The 27492-nt window shown below is 43.3% G+C and overlaps 1 protein-coding gene across 1 annotated transcript in view; it reads right to left on the bottom strand.

Moving 5' to 3' along the window:
• The window catches only part of COLEC12 (collectin subfamily member 12), a 102125-nt gene extending 90215 nt beyond the window's left edge, over positions 1–11910 (bottom strand). The window contains exon 1 of the mRNA XM_055799703.1: positions 11641–11910. Within this exon, the coding sequence (XP_055655678.1) occupies positions 11641–11647 (7 nt within the window). The 5' untranslated portion in view covers positions 11648–11910. The remainder of the gene's footprint in view (positions 1–11640) is intronic.
• Between the last annotated feature and the right edge of the window lie 15582 nt (positions 11911–27492).

The raw sequence follows: 27492 nt of genomic DNA on the forward strand, positions 1-27492 counted from the left end.
TGTTCCCTCATCATGATGACAACTACAATTGTCACCGGTGTGCCACCGAGGCAGGCTTGCCCAGCTCACGGTACTCGCTCCAGCCCACTGGCTGGCGCCATCCAGGCAGTCGGGCTCAGGTTATACATGCACCAGCTGGGCCACTTGCACAAAAGTGCTACACAGAGCTATGCCGAGTAATGAGAGAGGGGTCACAGGGGACAGCTGGCTGTCCATCCAGCACCTCCCATGGGCCCTAGCTTGGCCTGGAGAAGCACGATCCAATAAAAAATAGGAAACAGACCTGATAAACCGATGAGAAAAACAAAAAACATTTAAGGCCTTTTGTTCTCATCTTCACCAGCTAGCAAGTAGTAAAATGCTAATAACCACAATTTTATTTTGTCAGAAGCTTAATTTCTGTCCACTTCCTTCCAGCAGCAAAGGAAAAGGCTGGCATCAGCAGAAGAAATACACCCACGGCTTCTTTAAAAAAAAATTATATGTTTGTGTTTGCGTGTTCAGCTTCTTTCTGCTGAGTCAGGAAGGCAAGAGCCTTGCCTAAGCACCTTTGCACCAGGCGACTGACTGCCCAGGAGGGCAGCACAGCCCAGGCTGCCCATCTCCCACTTCCCTATTTCCCAGGGCAGCAAAGCAGACCATTCCCCCTCCCACAAGCACGACTTCATGTTGGGGGAAGCCTCCACAGGGCTCTCTTTAAGCAGGACCTAGGACACAGCTTCCCAAGCGGTGACCAGTGGTTCGCAGCCCACCGCTGCGCTGGGGAACCACATCGCCTTTGCTGCGCCCCCGAGCAGAGGCGCACAGGCAAGCCTGGCTCCACGCTGCGAAAACCGCTGTGAGGACTGACGGCAACCCCTGCTCTCCAGAACCCAAGTACTCCTGGGCGTTGGTTTGCATCGCAGTGGTGGGGCGGCAGGCTTGGCACCCCAGGGAGCTTCAGCAGCTGCTTGCCACCTCATGCCACCCTTCCTGCACGGGATACTGAGGAAGCTGACTCACTTGCAACCTCTCCACCCAGACCTTTCCCTGACAGGAGGGGAGAAGGAAACAGAAGTTTAAAGGCCAGTCAAGGGATTCACCAGAAGGGAGCATTTAATGAGCGGTGGTGGAAAAGCAAGCTCAAAGCAGATAAAAAGATGTGATGGAGTGAGAGGTCTGTGCTTGGTTAGACCCTTGTTGTCCACAGACTTACTGCACAGGAACAGGCTGCTCTGCTAACTGGTGCTGCAGCTAACTTGGGCCACAACAGAGCCTTAGGAGAATGAATTCAAAGGTGAAGGAAAGATACAGTCTGCATCCAGACTCAACAAAGCCTAAATCATTTGAGCGTATGTCCAGCAAGAAATCTGACCTACGCCTCTTCTGACCTACAATGTGCCATGCACAGAAGTCTGAGGGAGTCATTGCCTGAAGCAGCAAAGGAATACACTAAACACATCATTTTGCAGAACGTCACCCTTTACTCTGACAGCACTTTTGATAGAACAGCTCAAAACTCTTATTCTTCACCAGGTAACACATTATGCTCACTGCCAGTGGTGCTTCTGTCCATACCTTAAGCTAGATCTCCTACTCAGATGTGCATTTAAGAAATGGAAGAACCAGTAGGCACTCCTTAGGCAAAACAAACACATCCCTGTTTTGAAGGCAGAAAGAAATCTCTAAAAAACCCAAACCCAACAAACCCTCACAATTGTGCCAAATGTTATCTGAAGACAAGGGCACCCAACAAAACATGATAAATACTAATAAACCATGAACAGTCAACAACCAAGCTTCTTATCCCAGCAGTGAACTATTCAGGAAAAATCTTCCCCTTTTGCACAAAAGATAAAACGCTGCACAAAAGAAAGGTATCAGCTCCAGAGCCCTTAGCTTCCTGCCCTCCGCAGCTATCAGGGCTGTAATACAATTGCCTCTTTGTTTCTCAGGAGCGTAACCTGACTTAGGCAATCCCTATCTGGCATATGCAGCCAGGCCGTGTCTAAATCCTGTGCCTTCACCCTGCACCACATCTTCAAGATCTTCTTCCTGGGCTGCCGGCCTCTTCCCTAGTTGGTTGTTTTTCCATGCTTAACCCAATGACATGGCCCTCTGGCCACACATTTATAATCATATTTTTGTTTCTTTGGACTTTTCTATATTTGCAGTGTGTGTATATATATAGATATAGGCTTTATATACATATATTATACATAATATATATTTATATCCACACTTACATACTTTATATATATACCTTTTAATATTTGCAACACTGCACGATGTGCTTGCTAGGGATGATTTTTTTTAAAAAAAGCTTTGAATACTTTAGAATTATTCATTAATCTCCTCGTTTTGAAGAATACTTATGGCATTTGAAACAAACAAGTGGAGATGGGCAAGGACAGTTTTGTCAACTGGTGACCTGGCTCACCTGCTCACTAAAATCTAAAACATCAGCTAAAACTTTATTTAATCCCTGTGAGTTGATCTAGCAACAAGCAGCAACATATTTTAGGGGAAGTCTATTAAAATTATTTAACAGACTAACCTTAGCAGTCTTTTGGTTACAACTGTCACCAGGAAATTTGCTCAAATCATGTCTAAATATAGTATTTTACAATATTAACTGTAATGTAAGTTATGCTTAATGCTTAAGCATTAAGTTATCCTTAATGCTTAAGGAAAATAAATATGGAAGGAAGAAATGAATAAAACAAGATTAAGCTAAATGTTCAGAAGTGAATAGCACTGGGTCCTTGGGAAAAAAAAGATTAGGATGGGTTGAAAGACCTACTGCAAAAGGAATCTGTGTTTGAAATATTAAAAATGAAGTTGACAAACAAGCCTATAAACTTAAGTCCCAAGGTAAGGTGATGTGCCCCAGCCTGCTCTTTCAGGCAGCATTGCGCTCACCGAAGGTGGCAGAAACTTGGCCCTCAGCTCCTTGTTCCAGTGCTGAAAATATTGACATTTTGTCACAAGTTTTACAAAAATCTCAAAGCTTCATGGTATCTTTGAATCAGGAAAATACAAGAGAATGCGATTTTTCATTGAAAAGGGAATAGCTTTTCTAGAGAAAACTATTAAATTGTGATTTGTGATGAATTACAGAGGTTAAGAAAATACACACCAAGTAGGAAAGCAAATAGTAAGAAAATCTCCAGCATGTTTTTATGCCTTATGCTTTTACAGGCAGTATCTACCAGAAATCAGAGTGGAAGACATTAATGAGTTTTGAGCGCTGGTGGCTGATATTACAAAAGGAAATTTTGCATTTTTACGTCAGCAGTGACCATACACTTGAATGGGGCTGCAACTGGTGTAAGAAGGTTTTGTTGACATCGTGAAAGCCATACGTTGGAAATATTTTTATTTAGTTTAAATCCAGGCTTCCTCACTTACAAAGAGGACTGGAATGAATGCAATATTTCCGTTACATACATACATGATTATATAGGCAAGGCTTACTTTCCTGGGCAAAAATTACAAGGGGCAGACTCCTTGAAGCACACAATAAAGCAGAATCTGTTGTTATGTGCCAGACGGATGAATTAACTCTTTAGCGCTGGAAAACCCAGCCATAATCTGTTTGCAAACTGTTCTACCGAGCTCTCAGCTGTGAGGCAAAAGATAAGGAATCCAGAATAAGAAAGATGAAGAAACACGAAGAGCTGGTTAAAATGTGATTTCTTATTCCACTGACTTCTATTGAGCTCTGGCAGAAGGCAGGACCATAAAAAAGGTGAACTTTGGGCAGAACAGAAACACATGTGAGCAACAAATTGTATTTAACCGTGCAGGGGAAGGACCACCAGAGATCAACTGTTTCATCAGGTTTACAAGAGTCTCCTTGGAGGCTACAGCAGATTGTCACGTGGAGCTTGCAGCAAAACGCTAAAAATTAGTGGCTCGCTGTAGCAAAGCAGCAATACATCAAATATTTTAGGGAGTCAGTACAAAGCAGAGCTCTAGTCCAAAAACAAAGCTTTGAGATATTTTGGCAATATCCACACCTCACCAAGAAGCAATGCCAAATTCTGCCTGCCCTCCAGTTATAAATTATTACTGCAACACCTCTAATAAATACAGTTGTAGAGTTAAATAAGTTACAGTACAATGCTTCAAGGGATTGGAAATTATAAAAAGGCAGTTCAGCTGGGTATTAACACAGTGAACAGAGGGAATTCATTTAATCTAAAACAAATTAGACTCTCATTTGATTAATTTGCTAGAGGCAAAGCAAAAATCTGTGGAGTAGAACTGTGTAATTTCTAGTTCTTGTTCTTAAATCTTAAATAAATTAATCATGGACCACTTATGAGTCACTCTGAGGTCAAGCAAGAAAGAGCTGGCCTGGAGCCAAAAGAGATGCCAAATCTGCCCCAGGGCTACACAGGGCCTACAACCACTGCACCACTCGGTACCTTCTCTGGAACAGCACCAGCTTTGAGGAGCCTTCAGTGCACAGTGATTTTAGGGAAATTGTTTCCATTTTATCCCCTTCCTTTTGTGGGTGTCATTGTTGGCATACGGAAGGTGTTACAGAAAGCTCCTAATGTACATGTCCAGCTGTCACCTTTTAACAGTACACCCCGCTCAGCCTTTCAAACATAATTAACTAATGAAGCAAACTAGAACTCAGCATCATTAGAGATGCCGGGTCATACGGTGGCTGCAAGCACGTGGTATCCAATCATTTCTAGAACTTTTGTGTGCAGTAAACATGGGTTTAAAGTCCTTGTTTAAAGACTTTGTTTGAAGTCTCGAATTAAGAAAAGACACCAATATTCTACACTGCATTTCAAAATCTGGGGAAATCTATTTCAGGAGAGAATGAGGCATCCGGGCTGAAAATTGTCATGCTGAGTTTCAGCTCAGATTTTAGAAGTTCCTCTATAATCCTCCTGAAAACTCAATTTACAGTACATTAGAACTTACCCCTAAGTACCACACTGGGAACTCAGAACTGTTAAGATTAATTTGTAGTAACAATGACATACAGTGTAAGAGTTTCCTTTAAAACAAATCACTCTCTCAAAAAGCATTAACAGTTAGGGCCCTGCCTTTCCCACTGACTGAATGGGAACTACATATTTATATCCCAGTGCAACTCTGTAAAATTCATTTTAATATTATCAAGGACAAATTTTTACTTGTACCATTTGGATAAAAGCTGTGGCCATTAGTTGAAAAATTATGATATTCCTCTCTTTAACCCATAACCTGCATGGATGCAGAACTCCACTCAGAACCATGTAGCAGGCACACCTCCTTCATGAGGGACTGCTTGCAGCATCAAAAAGCTACTTCTGCCCACTCTCTCCCTCAGCCCTCTCACAGAAAGGCAAAACTTGTCCACTTGTGAGGTTTCTGTAATATTAACGACTGTTCAGACAGATGAGAACAGTGAACACCAGTATCTTTCTCATATCACATTTCAAAAGCTTTTTGAGCAGCCACCAGATTTACATGCATTTCTGGTCACTGTTAACGGTCTACATTCAAATTGCTGACCTAGAGGTGAAACCGAGCCAGCAGAAGCACAGCAAGCAGCTGCGGACATCAGATGTTGATGACTTCATCATTCTAATTGGTTTCCACAGCTTTTATTCTGGAGAGTCTCCTGCTTGTGCTAATGGGCTCTCCTTCCCCTCTCTCGTCAAAAATACCTCATTTCACCCATCTTCCTCTTCTGCCTTTCTCCACTACTTTTTCCTTATAGCCCCTTTTCATATTCAAGTCTTTCTCTCTGCTTCTGTTTTGATAAGGCCTCCCTCATATAAAACTCTTCTCTATTGAGGAGGTCCCAAGCTGACATGTCACACTCACAATGTCACTGTTGCTGGCTGTGTGTGTTGTGCCCATGTTTTCCACCCGGTCCTTTGTCTGACTTGTCATGAAGTAATCTCCTTCGGACAGGGGTTACACGAATTCTGCATTTGTAGAGTACCTGGTCTTTAGGGGAGCCATGGCAGAGGTTCAGCTGAGGCAGTCCTAGAAGACAGCCCACCTGCCCACATCCCAAAGCATCCTTTGGGATGTCGTTTGAGCCTGGATTATGGCAATGAGACTGAAGCTTTTCCCCACCTCTGTCCTTCAGGCTGCTGGTCTGGGAATTTATCTGCTTTCAGTATCTCAAGAAAGCAAGAGGCAAGGTTCCAGACCAGAGATTCTCTCTTGACACATAACTGAAGACTCTCATCACCTAACACATGCATAAGACAAACAAAACCAAGAATCATGACAAATGGGTGCATTTTAATATTCTGGTCTCAATCTACTCCCCCACTGCTATGCCCGAAAAATGTGAGAGCTCACATTAAGAATGTGAAAAAAAGAAAGAAGATAAATCCAGCAGCGTAAGAGCAATGATCTAGCTTTGCTTTTTAGGCACGAAATGAAGACAGCAAATAGAGGTGTTTCCTGAACAAAACTTGTTAGCCAGTAAGTGCCACAGAGCATTGCTACGGTACTAGGGTCAGGATCAGCTGCATGGTGCAGAGGGTTGACCTCAGAAGTTAAAAGTTTAAATCATATCGTATTTCAGTTGTAATGATTTAAGAGCAAACATATTTCAGTTGTAATGATTTAAGAGCAAACAGATCTGTTCTCATTAGTGCACTGAAAAATTGTGCCTCCCTGTCTGTATGTCAGAGGAGGCAATTAACAGCAGCATTAAAATGGCATACACATTCCTAACAATACACGTCTCTTATTACATCCCATAACTCATTCACTTTGTTCCCCAGCGACGTCCCAGTCTTCACCTCAAATTTATGCACCGAAAGGGACTGTGGTTTTAGGTGGAAGCAGTCAAACTCTGAAGCCAATTCATCTTGGGCTGCTCCCTCAGTCATACAGACCACACTCACATTATGAGGAGGATCAGGTTCACTTTCAGTGCTTGGTAAAAAGTGTCTTTATTTTGCTTTCCCAGAGGGAGGGCTGGAAGGAGAGAATCACTGTTCTGACACACAGAACCTCAGAATAAGGAATGTTTTGTGAAGCTGAAGATAACTGGGCATGCATCCTTCGCAGCACTGAACTGCTTTCATTCTTGACATTTCTTCCAGCTCTCTTTCTTTATTTTACTCTGGTTTTCCTCTGCAAGGCCTGATCGGCTCGCTCTCTCTGTAAGATTAGCCCTCCCTCCTTATGCTAGCGGGCAAAGGTGTTTGAACCTCTGGGCACAATGGTCTTTGAGTGCAGATCTAAGCAAACCGTTCAGCAGTTGTGACAAAAAAGAGCTCTGTTCTGCTCTCAGCTGTCACGAAATCAGTCTAGAATAAATTCATGTAATCCAAAGTAGCAGGAGAAAGAGCTACAGGAGATTTTAAACAACTGCATTCTTCACAGGGACAGGTTCTCTGGTGCTATTCTTAGTCCAGCGTGGCTGAGAAAAGTAGAATATTGAAAGCGAAGATGAACAATTACAACTTGTTACTAAAAATACCTCTGGCTTAAATAGCTTATATGCTAATTCTGCTCAATATCCACTGCAGTTGTACAGTAATATTTCCACCTGTGCAATAACTGATTTCTCTTGTATTTTCACAGCTTCTAACACTCTGCTTTCCTCTATATTGTTAGTAAGAATATCCTTTGACACACGCTCGCATGATCATCTTTCTCATCCATATGTTTAAAATCCTCTGTGCTACCAAACAATTCAGGATACGTACTGACTGTATAGTAGCACGCTCAGGATTTGTTCTGCGTTGTATCACGAATTTATTATAACTGCTCATGCCTTTGAACTTCTGTGGTAGGGTCCTGTGACATGTCCAACACACACCACTCAGAGCTCCTGCATATGTTTCATGTTTATGTCACTATATTCATATAAGCTCTGTTATAACTGGACTAAGTAAAGGTTACTGGACCACTCCACTTCTAATCCTCAGTTTTCAGATGCTTTCTGGCCTCTGCAAAGTGCTCTGGACTGGATTTTTTTGAAATCTGCAGTTTGAAGCTTCTGTCCAGAAAAGACCTATTTACAGATGAGTGTCCATTTGATTTTGTGCACACAAAGATTAGAGAGAGAGATATACACTTTTCTTCAGTATTAGAAAATCGGCACATTTATTCCTTTATTCTTTAAAGATAGTAGTGGCATCAAAACAGTTAGAGGGAAAGACAAAACCTGTCAAGAAGGTAAATATCATCTAAATAGATTATTTATTTTAAGACCTTTCAAAGAAGCCAAGCAGGAACAACTGAATTTGCATGCACACTCAGCTTTTGCAAATGGAGGCTTTACCTGCAGATTACATCAAAGGCTCCAAGTTCAAACCCAGAAGGGATGATTTTAGCAACACTGGCTGACACGTCATTAAAGATCTGTTTAAGTGTGCACTGTGTAAGGCAAACTAAACTGGTATATCCCATAAAAACTCCACTTACTGTACATACTGAAAACTGCACAAAGCACATAGAGCTTTCTTTGAGGCAAACTGATTGATGCTAAGAAAGCTGGGTGTTTGACCAGAGCATTCCTGAGGCAGCGCTGGCTTCACTGGTTTCGGTGGAACACAGCACAACCTGTCCCACCGTTTCACTCTGTGCATCTTTTCTATTACATGAGAGGAACTGCACAGGGGTATTCAGTCACATTCCAGTCCTCAAGCACAAGAAGACACCAGATGTTTCGTCCTCCAGCACAATCGCTACACAAGCAGTACATAGCAAGGTGCCTGTGACGGCAGAAAGGAAGAGGAGGGGAAAGAAGCAGCTGAGCTACCGTGGGTATCGCAATTAAGATCTTCTCTGTCATCCTGGAGCAACAGTTCCAAAATGACCACCTTGGCATTGTCATTGCCCAATTTTGAGTATTAGCATTATCAAGTTGTTATCCAAACAAGACCCACATTTCACACACAAATACTTATCATCAACACTGCCATGATAATAGCAGTGGTTACAGATACACTTTAAAGTAATAATTACAAAATATATCACAGATATATAGGAAGAAGTTCTCAGTTTTAACAGCTCTTGTCCCTGTCTTAAATTAGGGCCAAGGCTTTTGAACATGTGGTGTTTGACTATGAGGAAGCTGTTTCCATTTGTTTCCCAGGCAACAAGTACTCCTTCGTATCCCAATAACTAACTACAACTTAGAAGTATCATTTGATGAAGATACATCTGACCCTAAAGCAGTCAAGTCCCCTTATAAATCACATGAATTATTACTAAAACGGATCACAAAGTTTGTGAGCTCTGTGTAGTTTGCTGGAAATAAAACTGCCAGCATATTAAACATAAACTTCAATTTGTTTTACTGATTTAAAACATAACACACTATGAATACCAGCAATGGAAAATATAATTTGTTCCTTACAGATATTTAGTGATGTAATTATTTAGATATTCCTCCGTTCTCCAGAGAGGGTAGATATAGAGACAGCTGCAATCAACAGATCATTTTGTTGTTATTGAGAAAAATGTGTAACTACACCAAGTTCTACAGTCCTATAATTATCATTACCATCAAGTTTAAAGAGAAAATATGAAAAACCATGTCTGTACCCAGAAAAGGAAATCACAGAGTCAAAATTTGGTTTGGCTCTCTGACTTCCATAACACTGGCAATGGCACGTGATGTGATGATTTGTTTGAAGTTTCTCTTTTCTCTTCCCACCAGTACAGTCATTTAAGTGTTCTTCTTCGCATGCTTTATTACTGATTTCTGTAACTCTGTGGGGGAAAGAAATAAGATTGCTGTGATCACTCTTAAGGAAACTGAATGGTAAGGACTAGCAGCCAGGGTAAAGCATCTCCCTCTCGCTGGAGTGTGGGGCACCAACATGTGCTCCCAGCAGGAGTAACATCTTCCCTCCAAATGCCACTTCTGCGCTTTGCAAAGAAGAGTGACGGAAGCAGAATAGAAGAAGGAGATGCAAGTCACAGTATACAATATTGCTGTCCTCAGTCCTCTGCATCCAGTCTTCCCCCCCCACCCCCCAAACTGAGGCAGCCTCAACCCCAACAAAAATAGAGCATAAGGCTTTCAGTGATAACAGACATGGCTTTATATTATTGGATCCCCGTTGTTTCGGTTTGCTCCTGCCATTACTTCTATGCTGATAATGACAAGCTGATGACAAAACTTTTGGCACAAGTACCCTATAAATAAAGAACATTGTAAATAGATTATTTTTAATACGTTGCATGGACCTGTAGAAACACCATGTCACAGTGCCAGAAGTAACTTAACATAGCGTGTGTGGGCTTGCAAAAATAACCCCCCCCAAAATGCTTCTCCTCCCTTCAGGCAGCTACCCTGGCAAGTGAATAAATAATCACATCATTTGGTGTCCCAGACTCTGGAAACTAAGTGTAACTATCATGATGTTTACTGGCCTCCTGGCATCTGGAATCAAACTCTGCAATCCATGCACAGGCACAACACTGGTGCCCAAAAGCAATTTCCTTATCCGTACGGTTTTTTCCTTCCACACTTCAAGTTTATTTTCGCCTCTGAAGAAAAACTAGATTCAGCTCTCACAAGCTTTCAACTACTTCCTAAACTTTCCATAACGTCCTTTGATGTTTTCATTGTAAGTATTCCCCAGTGTGTAAAGTCTCTGCCTTTTTCTGTAAGGCTATCAATTTTCATAAACAGAAGGCTTTCTTGCACACCCCCCCAATACATCTTTACTAGGTTAGAGTGTAGCACTTTGGCAATCTGCTTCTGTACTTGATTTTAAAAGTGTATTATTTAATACCTCTCAGTCACAACTTCGTAGGACGGAATCCACCGGCAGAAGTGGCATGTTTCACCCATTTAAAAAAAAAAAAAAAAAGGTGGGGGGTAGGGGGGGGGGTGCGGGGGGTGGAGAGAAAAAGGAAAAGAAACAAAGTTTCAGTTTTAACAGATGCAAAGCAAAGACCAAATATTTTCCAGTCGGTGGATGTTGAAGAGAAATATGCCAAATACATTTCACAAGCCGGTTAAGCCTCTACTGGCACCTAATCACTGCCAGATGTTTAGATCCAACACCAAGAACATCGCAAAACGCTGGCAAAAAATAAACACAGAAATTAGGGAGACATAAAAGTCTTCTCCGCGGGCCGCCGGGGAAGGGGGAGATAAAAGATTAAAAGTTGGGTGCCGGGACAAGACGCTGCGGCGAGAGCACACACGCCGGGGGGACCCACGGCCGCCCGCTCCCGGGCCGGGGCTGACCAGCGCCAGCCGCGAGCCCAGCGCCCCGCGCGGGGCCGGGGCTGCCCCCGCCCGCACCGCGGCCGCGCCGAGACCCGCGCCCTGCCCCGCCGGCCCTGCCCGCACCCGCCGGCCCTGCCCGCACCGCGACCCGCGCCCTGCCCCGCCGGCCCTGCCCGCATGCCGGCCCTGCCCGCATACCGCCCTGCCTGCGCCCTGCCCGAGCGCTGCCCTTGCCGCAGCCCGGCCACAGGGTGCCCTGCCTGCATCCTGCCCGCACCCTGCCCTGCCCGCATCCTACAGCTCCTGCCTGCACCCTGCCCGCCGTCTGCTCCCTGCCTGCACGCTCCTCCCGCAACCTGCCCGCTCACGCCCCGCCAGCACCCTGCCCTGCCGCTGCGCGGTGCCCGGTGCGCGGTGCGCGGTGCCCGGTGCGCGGTGCACGTGTGCGGGCGGCTGAGCGGGCGCCCCGCTCCCGTCCCTACCTTTCATCTTGGCGCCTGGGCGGGTCACATAGGACGGACGGGGCGCGGCGGGGGCTGCCGCCGGGCGCGGCGGGCGGGCGGGCGGGCGGCGCTCCCTGCCTACTACCGGGCCATGCCGGGGGCCGGGCGCGCCCCCGCCGCGGGCCCTGGTGCGCAGCCCCTGCCGCTGCCGCTGCCGCCGCCGCCGCTCGCCGTCGCTCCTCGGCCGCCGGCGGCACCGCGCTCTCGCCGCCAGCCCCGCGCGGCGCGGCCCGGCCCCGCGGAGCCGCGGCCCGGCCCCGCCTCCCTCCCTCCGCCCCGGGGAAGGGGCCGCGGCCGGGGCCGGGCGGCGGGGGCGGGCTCCGGGCCCCGCCGCCGGCTGGGCCCGGGGGCGTCGCACCCCGCCCCGCCGCGTCCCGCGGGGCTCCCGGGGTGCGGGGCCGCAGGCAGCGGGGTCTGCCCGTGGGGAGCGGCCCGGGGACAGGACCCGCAGGGCACCCACCGGTGACCGGGGGGCTTGCGTGGGATGCGGCGTTGCCAGGCGGGAGAACGGCCGGTCCCTGCCCTCCCCAGGCGGGTGGCAGGCCGGTGTGCCCCCCACCGCGCCCCCCGAGGGCTCCCGGCGCGGCGGGTGCGTGTCCCCGGCGGGGAGCGGCTGCGGGACCCGCGGGGTTGGCCCTGGCGCTGGGCGAGGCGCCGCCAGCGGGACGGGTGGGCGCCCTGGGGTCGCGCGCGGTGCACGCGCTGAAGAATGCGTGTAAATATTTGTGGGTTTGGGGATATACAGGCCAGGCCTCTTCTACTTCTCTAGTTCTGGATGTTGCCAGGAATAATGGATCGTCTCCAGGCTCCCGTTTTCATGAACGGCACCGTTTGATTTTCTGCAGACCTGCCCGTTTTTAGCAACGGGAAGACGGTGACGAGCATTTATGATCCAGCTTCGGCTGTGACCACTGGTGCTGAGGCAGCAGAGCCAGTGCGATGTACGCCGCTTCGTCTGGGGCGGAACAAAGTAACAGAGGCACCAGCGAGCCTTGCCCATTGCAGAGGGGGGATGCACACGGTTTTTGCCTTGGCATTTAGGGGTATCGTGGTGTGTTGAGTGTGGGGACGCCCCAAGAAGTGATTATACTACATGGTCTTTTCAGGAGGCCTATGGCTCCAAGAAGGACTGGAGCATACTGGAAAGGTCACGGCACAGTATCACAGCAGCATTAGTTTAACACCAGGTCAAAAAGCACTGGAAACCTCAGGTACGATCTTGCCCGAGCAGGGAATGGAGGATTAAGTCCACGAAAAGTAACCATTGTAGAGCAAAAATTAAATAACAGATTTAGAAATCTGAATTCCTTCAGTGGGTCTGATGACTTGAGTTGACACTTACTTGAGCGTGTTTTGCTGACTTGGAGGCAGTACCTTCAGCTTGGGGCTGTCGAAGGTACTTGAATACCAGCTGCAGTAGCCATTTGCTGCTTTAAAGCAGGGCTCAGATATCAAAGAGACTTGACTCAGCTTTTAGTTTGTGCTCTGGTAGTTGTCTGGAATATCTATTTTTGGTACAAGTCGCGAGTAAAACATTTAAATCTGAATACAGTCATCAGAAAATTATGGATGTCCTTAGCGTTGTGTTGGATTAGGACAACAGTTCTTGCGGTGTTTGTATCACCGATTAATGCTTGCTCAGTTGTGTGATTGATTTTGGATCCTAAATTAACTTACAATTTTTGTTTTGAAGAATCAAACTAAAAACTATCTAGACTGATCCAAAGCCCATGAGTATGTTTCTAAGAAGAAATCTTAATCCTAATCTTAGTCCTCCTAGCTAGATAAACCACTGAATAGGTACATGCTTGGAGTGCAACACAGTACACAGTACAGGGTACAGTATGTAACTAGCATTGCCCAGTCCTGAGCCTTCACAAGCCTGAACTTTTTATACACCGTTTAATACTTTTCAAGTTTCTTTTAAAGCTACAGTGAAATTTGCCAAACATAATTACACCGTTTCTCTGGTTAAAACCACTGATTTCAGAAAAAAGTTTCAAGCATATTTTCATATTCTTTTATTTTCAGGAAACTTTAGACTGTGTTCTAGGGAAATCCAGTTTCACAAAAATACTTCATTTTAGGGACTTTTTGGTTACTCTAGTTCAGCACGTAATTTACGAGGCCTGTTTTTTCTTCCAATAATAACGATAACATAACAACAGTTTACTACCACAATGGACTGCCTGTCACAGAGATCCCACGTTGCAGCCAGATCCAAACTCGGAGAAGGGCTGGGGGATGTAAACAAATCATCCTTGTTTAGAAGTGTTTACGTATAGGCTTAACACGGCTTGTTTATATAGAACTATTACAATTATTTCATCAAATGCTGAAATAAGGTACCCAAGTGAGTGCTTTGCAGTTGCTGTGGCACGGTGTGACTTTAAGCACTTCCTAACCATGTGTGTATTGTTCGTTTTTTCCTTGCTTCAGTCTTCACTTGTGTATCAAGGAAGCTCATTTATAACCATTCACACTCACTTTCACGCTGCGAGCTGTGTTGCTGAAGTGATCTAAAACCAGAGGTAATGTGCTCAGTTCCTGTTCACTTTGATTCAACTTCACAATAGACTGTTACACACCCCTGGCTCTTTCCCACAGCCTGACCTACAAATTTTTTTCAGCATTGCTCCTCTCTTCTCCAACCACAAACTGGCTGTTTGGCAAGTCTTGGAGATGCTGGAAGCCTTGGTCCATACACATGGAGGTGCGTATGGCATTCTTTTTTGATTGGAAGCCTTCTCATTGTCCAAGCCCACATGCAATACAAAGGGAAATAATTAAATAAAATATCTGAAAAATAATTGCATGCATCATTGAGGAAAACTGCATGTGACTCGGGAACCATATGTGGAAGATCATTTGTCTGAAGTAAGTACCATTTGGGTTCAATACAAAATGTGCATTTGAAAAGTAAGAGCTGAGTATTATAACATATTTTAATGATAAATCTTTTTCTCCACAACAGTTTCATACTATTGTTAATGACCATTTTGGACCTGTGCCCAGAGTGAAGACATTATCCTTGGATCTGGGTAATGAGTTTGTAAATGATCCTGAACAAATGGTGAAGTTATTTACTAATAATTTTGTTAAATCTGCAGATGAGCCTTTTCTTAAGCTGGGTAACTAGCATCATAATTTGAAAGTATTTAGTTATCTAGACTTCTCTCTGACAAGTGAGGTTGGGTGATTTTTTTTCTTTCCTATTTTTTGATTAACTGGGAAACTGAAGAGATTCTGAAAGCAGCAAAACACCTGGCTATCTTTTCAGTATGCCAGAATTACTCAGAGATACAGGCTTGTTCTAAGTATGTTTTGCGTGTTGATCATGCAAAGGCCCATGCAGAAGCTCTCTTGTCTTTCAATTGCTGTGACCTTTTCTTTTAGAAACTTCATTTCTTGGAAGGAAGACACAAGATGACTCTAGAATAGGCTGGACAGTCACATTGTCCTAAACTTAAAGAGAAGCAAAATGGTGAAATGCAGTTAAAAGTACAGCTATTATGATTATCTACAGATTATATTTAGGGACCACTGTTTCATGTTTTTTATATTTGATGAAACACATCATTATGGGTTTTATTCATAATTTGAATTAAGATTATTTCTGGTTCAGAAAGTTTGAGAAATTTTATTTATAGACCAATTTCCTTGCACAGTATTTTGTCAAAATTGCCTAAAACAATTGTAGCTGTTGTGTCAACTGAGTATGTAAACTGATTAAATATTTTACTTTTGTGCTCCAAAATTTCACATAATGCAAAGTAATTCCGTCACTGTTAGAGTGCTTAAATGTTGAAGACAGCAAAACCAAGACCAAATAATTAGTGCCAGATTTTATTAGGATGTTTGCAGAAGTAGATTATTATACATTAGTAATAACATTTTGTTTGTTCATAGTGTATTTCTTTCAACACACAGAGTGAAATAATTCTGATTTCCTCAGAAGTAGTTTCTTATTGCCTGAGGTCTAACCAGACCAGGTCTTCGGCTGGAGTATGTCAAAACAATACTGGCCACAGGGTTTGGTTTATGTTGGTGGAAGGAGGTAAAGATCTTGCCATGTTTTGAGACTGTCCAAATGCCAATGACATGCAGCTTTGAGTTATCTTCAGTGGGAGCCAACAGGCACGAACCCAGAATTGGGCTCTTTCAGCCCGGAGGAGCAGCCTTCTGCTGTTGTTGCATGTCACACTTTTCAGCTGGGGTTCAGGGATGGCTGGATGTGTTCTGCTGCTCTTCAGCTGTGTAACTTCTCACAGAGGTAAGGAGATGCAGAGAGGTATCTCTCTAAGGCCATCTGGCACTAGAGGGAGTGGAAGCTGGTGTAATATACTTACAGGCACCGACACAGCTTGGTTCAGCTGCATCCCCTCCCCACATTTGCCATTTGTGTCAATATAGGTCCACACGGCAAGTCCAAATGCATCATGTTTGGTCTTCCTGACCTCTTGCCTTGCAGTGCACACCTCAGAGTCAAACAGAGGAGAAGTGAATATGGCTTGTATAGTGCTTGGCCACAGGAGAGGAGCACAGCAAGAAAAGCAAATAAAAAAGACGGTGATTTCTCCCTACATTAAGTTAACATTATTGCAATATATTTTGGCTCTTCAGCTTGTGAGTTACACCCACCAGGACTCCCTGATGCTTCAACAAGTGGGTGTAAGTAGGTCTGGGGGAATATTAAATTACAACTCTTCAACTCTGTATTTGGCTCAAAAAGTACAGAAAAAAAACTTTGTAAATGAGGGAACATCATGATTGCAATTGTAAAGTATTTTGCTCACTATATATAACAAATCTGTAATTTATGTAAATTACTGTTTATGGAGAAAGTTGAACATTTGAAGTTTTGCTTGTTTGGGCACAATGGCAATAAAAGATAGCCACTCTAATAAATATTTTGAGTTGTATGTACCAGGTTTATATTGGTCTTGCTTTTTAGAGTAAATGGACCTCAAAAGGAACAAATGAACCAAAAAATAGGTAGTGATAAATAGTCCCTTCTATACTGCTTGTGAGATCACATTGTCAACAGTTGGTTTTGATGCAGTATTTCTGTCTTCTTTCAGGTGGATTACAGGGCATCAGATATTCACTGAAAATATTAATGAAAGCTTTGGAGAGATCCCACGTCTTTTTCATTTTGTCAGACTTCATAAATACCACATACAAATAATTGTTGTCAAAGAACATTACTGAGGTTGTGAAATCAAGCGCTCACAAGCTAGGAAATGCCAGGAGAACGATTTCCCATGGGTCCTTAACTGACCTGAGCATGTTTGGAATTACTGACAAGACATATTCATTCCTACTGATAAAAAGTATTGATATGGATTTTAGTTTATAGCAGTGTATCAATTTTTCTCCAGTATTCGGTACAGAGAAGGGACTGAACTCATTTAGTGAGCACCCATTCAATATTTTATCTTCTCTTCTTTGTTCCTCTAGGTCCCATTCACTGCAACATGCATGCTCTGCTCTGAAGATAAAATTATTGATTTCTTCTATGTCTGTTGTCAGGGTAACATTTATATATTTCACAAATGTTAATTAACCTTTGCAAGCAATAAGGAGTATTATTACCTCCATTTTATAGGCTGGAGCCACAGTAATTAAAAGTTATCCTCGCATGAGAAGCGGATCACTTGAAGTGCTATGATTTCTGAGAGTACCCAGCATTGCAGTCAATGTTTACACTGTACACCCAACGACACCTTCCACTTCCCACTTTGCAAGCCTGGCTAAAAGTCCTAGTCACAGCCACACAAGACTCGGCTACACACGATGCTGCCTCTGCCCTTCCTCTCCCTGCTTTCCATGCGTATGAAGCCTGCAAGGAGCAATGCTGGCATACTCTGAGCCAAATCCCGCATGTGGATGATTGAGATAGCAGGACATCAGGTGTGCTGCTGATAGCATAAACCCAGCAATACAGCTACAATGATGCACAGTATTTTAAACACTTGAAGGCTTTGAAGTCTAGATCCCATTGACTTCCATGGCAGGGGTGAGTACTCAGCCCTTTTGCAAATGATACTGTAGGGTTCCTGTCAGGACTGTCGAAAAAAACATGGGTAGAGATAAGCTAGGATGAGCTGGATGTTGGCAAGTTTTGGGGTGGGTTAAGTTAGCCAGTGGCAGCTCAGCCCCCACCCGCTTGCTCACTGACTTTCCCCTAGATGGATGGGGGAGAGAACTGGGAGGGCAAAAATGAGAAAAACTCATGGCTCCAGATGAAGGCAGTTTAATAAGCGAATGGGGGGCGGGGGGTGTGGAAGAAAAATAAAAACCCAAGTGATGCAAAGGCGATCATTCATCACCTCCCACCAGCAGACTGATGCCCAGCCAGTCTCTGAGCAGCAGCTACTTTGGAAAAAAAAAACACGTTCCTGTTTTATTGCTGAGCATGATGTATATGGTGCAGAATATCTCTGGTCAGTTTGGGTCAGCTGCCCCCTCTCAGTCTCTTGCCCATTCCCAGCCTACTCACTGGGGCACCAGAGTTAGAAACAGAGAATGCCTTGATGATGTGCAAGCTCTGCTCAGCAACAGCAAAAATGTTGATGTGTTACCAACACTGTTTTGGTCACAAATCTAAACTACAGCCCTGTATAGGCAGCTGTGAAGCAGATGATCTCCACCCCGGCCAGAGCCAGTGCGGTCGCTCACATGGCATAGGCACTGCCTGGCAGAGTCAGAGCCTTCTCTAGCACTGAAACCACCAGCTTTGAAAACAAGAATTTCTTTTTCTCCCCTGCCTCTTCTCTGACCTTTATGACAAGCGAGGCAGAACTCTTAAAAGACTTAAGGTTTTCTTCACTATACAAATCTGTGGTTGACATCTTGCTTCTGCGCTCTGCAGATTTCCACTGGGAAAGGGAAAAGGCCATTCCAGGTGCAAATCTACCCATCACATTTCAGGACTGTGCTCCAAAGCCTGGGAAATGAGAGATTTTAAAAGGAAAAGCCTGCAAGTTTTTGACATAGACAACAATATATACATTTTCCCCTAGGTTCTTTCTTGGAAAAATTTCCAAAAAAATTATCAAAAGAAGTCCAAACAAAATCAGCCAGAGGCATTCAGCCAGCAGAAGAAATTACAGCTAGGATGACTGAACTTTGGCAAAGCTAAAAGGTCCTTATAATGGAAAATATTGGGTAACTTTAGCAAAAGGCCAAAACCAGTTGAGGAATGAAGAAAGAATGACCATGGTGGCCAGTGATTTTAATCTTCCATCTATCATGCAACCCTGTAAAGAGAAGATACAACCCAAAACGTGTCTAGAGATATCTATGGAGAGGACACAAGGGAACAAGTTGATTTTGACCTTTCTTTTGTTACTCCAGGATGTCAGGTCTTCTAAGATCCCTACAAAGCTTTCTCCATGAGTAGAAAAGTCAGTTTTCTCTATTTGAGAAATTTATGACAAATGAGATACGTGCACCTGCATCTTCCTGAGGTTCATGTAAAATTACTTACAAGCCTACCTGAGCAATGAGTTACAGCCTTCAGCTGGTGCCTCCAGCCATTCAGACCTCCCCAGGCAGAATATAGACCACCCTTTCCTCCGCTTGGAAAATGACTGCTCAGCATGCAGCTGGCTTGCAGAGTCTTGTGTAAGGAGTATTCCAGGCATTTCAGTATAAAGTTCAGCAAACAAGCACTGTTCCTAGCCCATTTCAATGCAGGTGCTACAGTGGACTGTTTGGATTTAAAAAAAACTCCCTCATGCTCTGGCAACAACACATCTGCTGCTGCTAACAGAGCCCAGAGAGGCCGCCAGCTCTGTGCCTCCCAGAGAGGCAAAAGCAGAGACCAAGAGCAAAGTGCTGCATTACTCACTGGCTCTGTTGTTACTGCAGGGACAATTGGGATGGAGAGGGAAGAATTCAGCTACACAGGTATAAAACAACACTTTGAAGTGCAGAGTTTTCATGCTGTCATTTATAATATTGTTTTCTTCATAGAAAGACACCAGGTATGCTTGTTGACAGAACAATTTTTTGGTCAAAACCTGTCAAAATTAGCAGAACAAGTATATGAACACCTGTTCATTCAAACTTTTCCCTTATGATCTGGAGATCTCTGGGGTTTCTTGGGCAATGGAGAACTGCAAGAGTAGGGTGGAGTCTGAAGCACAGAGCAGCAGCAGACACCAGGTTCAGCCCATGTGCTATATGCAACGCAAGCAAGAACCATTCCCCAGGGGAAGGAAAATAAGACAAGGCACCAGAGGCACCACCTGACTACTGTTTCTGGGGGCTGTTTATAGATTTAAGTATGGAAAGGTTTGTTTCTTCTGTTGCCATTTAATTTTCTGAGTTTAGGAGTGTTACTAGTTTTGCATTGCATTAGACTTTAGAAAGTATACTTTAAAATTGGTAACAGGCAGCTGGTCTGCTTGTAATGTTCTTTTTTCCCCCTTCAGATACTTGACTGTGTAATAAAGATCCACTTTTCTATTTATTACATGGACGTTGTCAAAGTACTTGCTAAGAAACAGGTATCCAAATGCATGCAGAAGTCTCAGAGAGCAAAAATCACTTGGATAGTGAAATTTGTAGAGTCATTAGCTACGTTCAGCAGTGGGTCCAGCTTGGAGATTACGAGGTGCTCCTGACTGGTTTTGTCTCCCTTGACCTTACCAGACAAGTCCTAAGGAGAACCTGCTGGAGATATGCCCAGGTTAGTGTGCATTAGGTGTTAGATGTTTGTGGCAATACATCACGGATGCTTTGAGGCAGTTTGTCTTGGCCCAGCTCATAGAAGCAATAATATATGTTGTAGTAAAGGCAGGACGTGTGAGTAAATCTGGTAAGGAGCTGTACACTTTCTGTTTACCCCTGCAAACATCCCTCAACCCAGCCAAAGAGCTTAACTTTATGTCATTGTATTTTATTTTTACATATTGGCGGAATTTGTGTTTGCAGTTACAGAAAGGTGAAACCTGTGAGCCATTTTCATGTCCTGTTGGCCCAGATGCTACTTCTTCCACAGAACTGAAACACAAATGCAAAATTTTGCTGGAGGTTGATGTAGCCCCTTGGTCTCACAGGAAAAGGGAGGGAAAAGTTTTGAGTCATTTAGCAATAACCACAGGGAAATATAGCCCCATCCACATTCGATTCCAGAGAATTTGAGGTTTGGATGATACAGAAGAGGAATTACTGGGGGGAAAGGACTTCCCAGGCCCTGCTGATAGAAGGACCTTCCAAAGTGCAGATGGATTTTATCGTTTCTGTAATTCTTCTAACTCTGCGTTTCTCATTTTATGAGTGTGAGCTGTCTCCGTTTCCCTGCCCCTTCCCGTTGGGCTCATTCATCTTTGTGTAACCCTGATTCAGCAGCAGCTCAGTGCCTCCTGGGATGAGGGTGAGAACTGGCTGCATTTGCTGGCTACAGGAACAAACATTACCTTGCCTGAGAGGAACGGAGCTGCTGCCAGCAGAGTCAGCTAGCAGAGCCTTGGCCGTAGCTGCAGCCACCCCTCATTTCCCCCTCATGCAGGCACTGAGCTCCTTCTGACTAACGATGTTTTCTGGTAACTCTTTGTGATGCCTTGAACCTTTTCACAGCCTTGGAGTGAAGGAAAGGGACATGGAAACGCAACCTCCAATTTCGGAAAAAGTGTTCGATGTCTCCCAGAAGAAGTGACAACTGTGATGAATTGATGGGTGGCCAAGCTCTAAACATGTACATGCATTTGGAGAGCAGTACTTACCTGTCTTGATAAATGTCCCAAGTAACAGTGGGACCCTAATGCCAGTCTTTTTACCTGCTCATCATGGGTGCTCATCTGGGTTTGCCCATGTACCCGCTTCCTTAACATCTAAAAAAAAAGGAAATAATTACCATAAAGCCCCATTTTTCTGTTTATTCAAAATAAATTATCTTGATATAGTGTTTGAGGTATTAATTTGGGTGAGGAGAGTTATGCATTGAGAAACATGGCAGAGCAATAATATAATCTTGGTCCTACTGAAGTCAGCAACAGCCCAGTTTCCACTGATTGCAACGCACTTGCTATGCATACCAGGTGCCTGTGAGGCACCATCGGAGGTAAACTAAATCACAAACATGAGCTTTCACACGTTATTTGGAAAAATATGGAGTCTGTAACCCTGTTTATGTCTCTCAGAATGGATTCCAGTCCCGATGCAACTTTAAATCCATGAAATATGAAAATCCTTTCTGCACTGATACACAGGTAAATACATAGTCCTCTGTTAGGTGGCATGGCCACTATCAAACTTCCTTCATCCAGCTAGAAGCAGACTGCTCCTGTGAGCCCTCCATTTTCTGAGTGTTGGAGCTGCTTTGCTGACTTTGGTAGTTGCCCCAGAAACACAACTGCTGTAGGACATGATAGTGCAGGAGGTGAATTCATCCACTGCTATAGCTATGTGGGCATCTGATCACCAGACAAGAAATCTTGAAGCGAATTTCTTATATGGTGGGGTTGAAATATGAAGAATGCAGCATTGGGATACGATCTTCTCTGCTAACCAAGTAGGCTCCAGCATTTTATACCACTGGAAGCTTTTTTCAGGGGTGGTAGTTCTTGTAATGGGTTGCTCTTACCAAAAGGTGACTCTGAATCTGAAGGGTCTTCTGAAAACAAGACTGCAGCTAGTAACTGCAAAGAAAGAATGTGAAAGCTGAGAGTCCATGACCTATATGTGTCCAGGTGAACCCTATTGAATGGATTTTTTTTTTTGACATTTTAAATTGTACATTAAACTCCTCTGTTCTTGCTAGTTTTATGGCAACTTTATGCTGGTCATGCAAAACACCTTTACGACTGATATATTCAGGTGTATTCACTTGGTTGTATAACCTGGTGTTACCGAATCAGCTGAATGACTTCAGAGCTACTCTCTCCTCCTGCTGTTGCTGATGGTCTGTGATCGTGGGTTTTCTAGTAACTGAACATCTTTAAATGTCCTATAAACTGTCAGCAACTGGTGTCTGATCTCATTTACGCCCGAGCCTGGACAGACGTGCAGCCAGTGCAGAGCTGGGGAGTTCGGGGATTGCAGGTGAGGAGCCTCATTCATGGTCTGATGTGCTGAGCTTTCTGCAGGAATTAATTGGTCATGCAGCCAATACTTTCGTTCATGTTTTTCTTGGCAAGAGTGAACTGAAATGGTTTGTATATAATTACACGGCTTTACTTTGACTTGTGCTTCCCGATTATGCTGATGGACAGCATTTTTGACTCTTAAGAAATCTATATATAATCTTACACTGTACATGGTGATGATATATGAATTGATATTGGAACAATGACTGAATTCCTTCATGGTTTATTAATACCATTCTGAATTTAAACAGTTTTGATTAAATGCTTGCTAAGACTCATGCTGTTTTATAGCCATGTGGCGCTCTTTGGAAAGAGGGATTTTCTTCTAACTTATCTGTGTAAATACCAGTCCTGATCAAAACACGGAATTTATGTGTTAAGAAAATTTTGCCATTGAAAATTTGATTTTCTTCTCAATCAAAAGAGAAATGACATTTGAACCTATTTCCCCTACAGCCCGCGGTACAGAAATTCAAAAAGACTATTTAGAAAACTGTAAATTTTGGTTTGGAGTTTGAAATTTTGGTTTACAATTTTTAAACATTTGCCATATTTCTTAGTTTATGTTTTTACATGTTTAAATTGATATTACTTTATGCAGACTTTAGTTTTTTGAAATCAGTTTATGATGTCAGTGGGGCTATATTTTATTCTATTATTTTAAAAAAATGTTAAGTTTGGCTTCTGTTTACTACTCATTAAAGCATTTTATCTTCTCTATGTAACTGTCCCCTGTTTCTGTTGGGCTGAAACAATTTATCAGGCTGTTCAGTTCCAATACAAACAGGAAATACTTGGACAGGAGTGACATACCAGTTCTTTGCAAAAACCAGGAGACACTGGGATCAAGGAAAGAGGTTTCATTCAGTGATAGAAACCAGCACACAGTAATGATTTCAAAAGATAGTACCACCCAGTAAATGAATAAAATATTTCAGCTACGATGTTAGTTTGTATTACATTATGCTATGTTGTCATATGCCAACTGCAGTAGTGTATAACTTGCCATAAGTTATAGAAATTATTTTAAAATGAATACAAGAAAATAGGAAAATAATTTCAAAATGCCAAAATAAATTTACATAATGTATGACGAATTTTATTTTCAACAGTTGAAGTTTGTGCTGAAAGCCTTTGGGGGTGGAGTTCACTTGTATCAACATATTCTAAAATGTTTCGATTTTGATGAAAAGAGCACTATTGCGTTGGAAAATATTTTGATGGAAAAGTCATCCAGTATTTTAGGTACCAGGATGGCAGTTTACTAAAACCTGTGTATGAAGGAAATGAACACATTCCAAGAAAATACCCAGACGTGGATGTAGATACTGCTGCTTGTTTCCTGAGAGGCTGAATGAGTTGCCATTAGTCAATGGAAAAGATCCTATTTACTTTTCATCTCTTGTAGGGGTGGGTATTGTTTAGTTCTTTAAAAGCTATTAAATATCTGCTTAAACTTCATCTGCTCTTTGAAGATGCTCTTTTTAGAGCAGTTTTACTACATTTGCTCTTTCTGACGGTGCTAGCTGTAGAGAGCCTGGTAAGGCAGCATCTTTACAGAAATCCTTTGCTTTAAACTTTCATATTCAACAGCTTGCAAGACCAGAAGCTGTCACTGAAATCTTGGCCCTTCTGAAGTCAATGGAATATCTGCCACTGGTTTCAGTGGAGCCGGGATTTCATTGCATATTGAGAGGATTACCTTTTTTTTGTATTTTATTGGCAGAAAGGAAAGCAGTGCAAATCCAATACAGTTAAACAAATATATGATATGTTTGGATGTGTAACTCCTCTTTGTATGCATATTAAAGGCAAATTGCGCTGGAACTTGCCCATGCTCATTGCAAGCAGGTGGCAGTTATCACTGATTCATAACACATAAATTGTTTGAAAGCCAGAATTTCCCATATATCTATCGGTAGGAAATAATGTCGCAACACTAGCAAAGATCTAGCAAAGACCGAGGCAAAGCTATATAGAGAAGAAGGTGGTTTTATTTGGAAAATGGAACAAATTTCACTCAATACTTACGCTCTCGTGCCCATACACCGATGCTGACAGGTGCCAGGAGGGGTATATACCCAAATCACTGCATTTGGGCATCCAGATGGGAGTATCCAGTGGTCTGGTTGGGAACCCTTGGTAGGCAGGACAAGGGGTGCCACCTATGAAGTCCTCCTCACAGCTCCTGGTTTCTTCTTAGGTTGGTGACAATGACCTGGTTTTGTATGTGCCTCTTTTGTACCATCTAGAAGTTGAGAGTCATTAGTTACTCCAGCCTGGCCCACCTCTGTGTCTCCCAGTCCGGGTGTCCTGGGAAGCCACACACAGATCAGTTGGGGTCTTCATGGGCTGCTAATCCAGGTGCTGTCAGCAGCTGCTGTCCTCATAAACCTTCCACTGTTGCTTCTTCACCTGGTTGCCCACCCCAACCTTCCCACCCCTGCTCCATTCGTACCAGTCCTAATATTCCTACTGCAGTTCTGTACATGTCGATGCAAAACTCAACAGACTTTCTTTGTTTGCAACTTTTTCAGGGTCTATGCAAAGCTGAGCTACTTGTGAAAAAATACAGCCCCCTTTTCACTTATTTTACTTCGAAAGTGACTCTGTTCTGATCCTAAGATTAATTTTCCCACTCAGGAAAAAGATCCAGCTTATAATGGATAGTTTGTGAAGACTGCAAAACTTCACTGAATAATTCCTATGTTTATATATATTTTTTGTATTACGTCATATTGGGAGACCTCAACAAGACATATTTTTGTGAGGTTATGTTAAAAAGAATCAACTTTTTCAGTTTAACTGCCCGACTGTAATTAAAAGACGCCCATTTGATGGGGCCCCCTTGTGCTAAGCCGTCTAAGATGAGTAAAAGACATTACTTTCTTTTAAACCATAAACATCACATACGTTTGAAAAAGATCTCAGATAAAGGAACAAGATAGTAAAGATGTACCTTAAATCTGTTGTCTAATGGTTAATGTAGTTTTTGCCTTTTATAGACTGTTGCATGTGAAGAACTGTGTGAAGCTGACCAAATTAGAAACAAAACAGATAGCTTTCTATTGCAGGAATGAATGAAGGCTTTAAGATGAAATGCAACAACAACCTTTCACCCACAAAAAAACCAGTCCAAAAGTAAGATTTTGATTTATTTGATTCTACACATATTTTTGTCATTAAGCTTCGTGGCATACTTTAAACTTTTGCTGCACTGTTATGCATGTTAAGCCACTGATTCCCACATGGTGAGATAATGGCAAAGAAAACACTCGTGTCACCACAGTCGAGGAAAAAAGAAAGTCTCAGGCAGAGACACAGAAGATTTCAATGCTCTGTCAACCATGTTAGCCTACATGGAGATGACACCATGCAGGGTTTCTGGGCTCTTCTTGCCTGTCTTAGGACACTCTATGAGCTCCTTTCAGTCGCAAGGGCAGAAAGGAGGACAGAATTTAATAAAACCACAGTAAGGAGAAAAAAAAAAAAAAGAAAAAAAAAAAAAGGAAAAGCCAGCTAAGATCAGCGAAGATCTTTAATTTTAGATAGCTGGGCAGTGTTAGCTGTGAAGTTCTGGAATAAATGAGTCAAAATTGCAGATGGTCATGAAAAAGAAGAAGCAAAGCTGTGGATAGTAACAGCAGAGTTGCATCAGCTAAGCACGTGTGCGTGTGCATGTACACATCAGGATCCCCAGATCCAGAGCCTGTAGCCTAGTACAGAGCCCATTGACATCTGCTGGAGTCACACCGCTACTGGTGGCTGCTCCTGGGCCCCACCTTTGAAGGCAAGAGGCTCCTTGGACTCTTTCTTCTTTTTTTATGAACAGGGACAACTAATTGCGATTGCTAATGTATATGCCAAACCGTTCTCATCCTTAAGTAGCTCAAATGATAATTTTCAAAAGTGTTGCTGTAAGTGGGTGCTATGTATAAATTAGAAGTTGGATATATAAACATTTCATTAATTAATTTATTTCTTTGCCTTAAAGCTTGGCTGTCCTATAGACTTCTGCTTGCTCAGCTGTGTCTGTCCTGGGCCTGAAGAGGTGCTGAAAGCGAGACAGCTGCTCTGCAGAAGCTCTTTTGAATTTCCTGCTATCCAGCACATGCAGTTTCTTTCAGAGGTGGGAGAAGAAGGATGGAGGGAGCTACAGCAGCACGAGTCCTTGGACATTGCCCATCTCTTCTGTGCTCACACAAGGGGCATTTCACTGCATAATATACCAGGCAGGTACTAACTCCTGGAAAAGAATCCAAGAATGATGTAATTTTCCCCCCTAAACCAAAATACAGTTGCAGCTACAGAGATGCCCATCTTCACTTCCTAGCCAAAGGTGGTCTACCTTCTCCTGGTGGAAGGCCAGAGTCATTCTGTGAAGTTCTGTTGGCCCATGTCTTCTCAGAAAGGAGCATAAAAATAAGCACTTCCGAACTGACGGATTTATCACCACAAAATCCATGTGTATTTGCAATGTTGTTTTGTGAAGTCCTTTTACTGTGTGACCACAAAACTCCATTTATTGGTGAGAGTTGTGTCTTCAGTAAAAGTGTTTGCCAGTGTTTATCAGTCCTCCTTACTGAAGTACCACCTAAAGGGTTGGGGGAGAAAAAAAGAAGTCCAAGGATCACCTTGCACAATGTTGCTAAGATAGTTTTCACTACAACCAAATACTAAGGTTAGGCTTCAAAAACACATTGATCAGTTTTATTTTCTCCCCTTTTGCCTGCTT

This window comes from Falco peregrinus, chromosome 3, assembly GCF_023634155.1.
Source record: "Falco peregrinus isolate bFalPer1 chromosome 3, bFalPer1.pri, whole genome shotgun sequence".
Taxonomy (NCBI): Eukaryota; Metazoa; Chordata; class Aves; order Falconiformes; family Falconidae; genus Falco; species Falco peregrinus.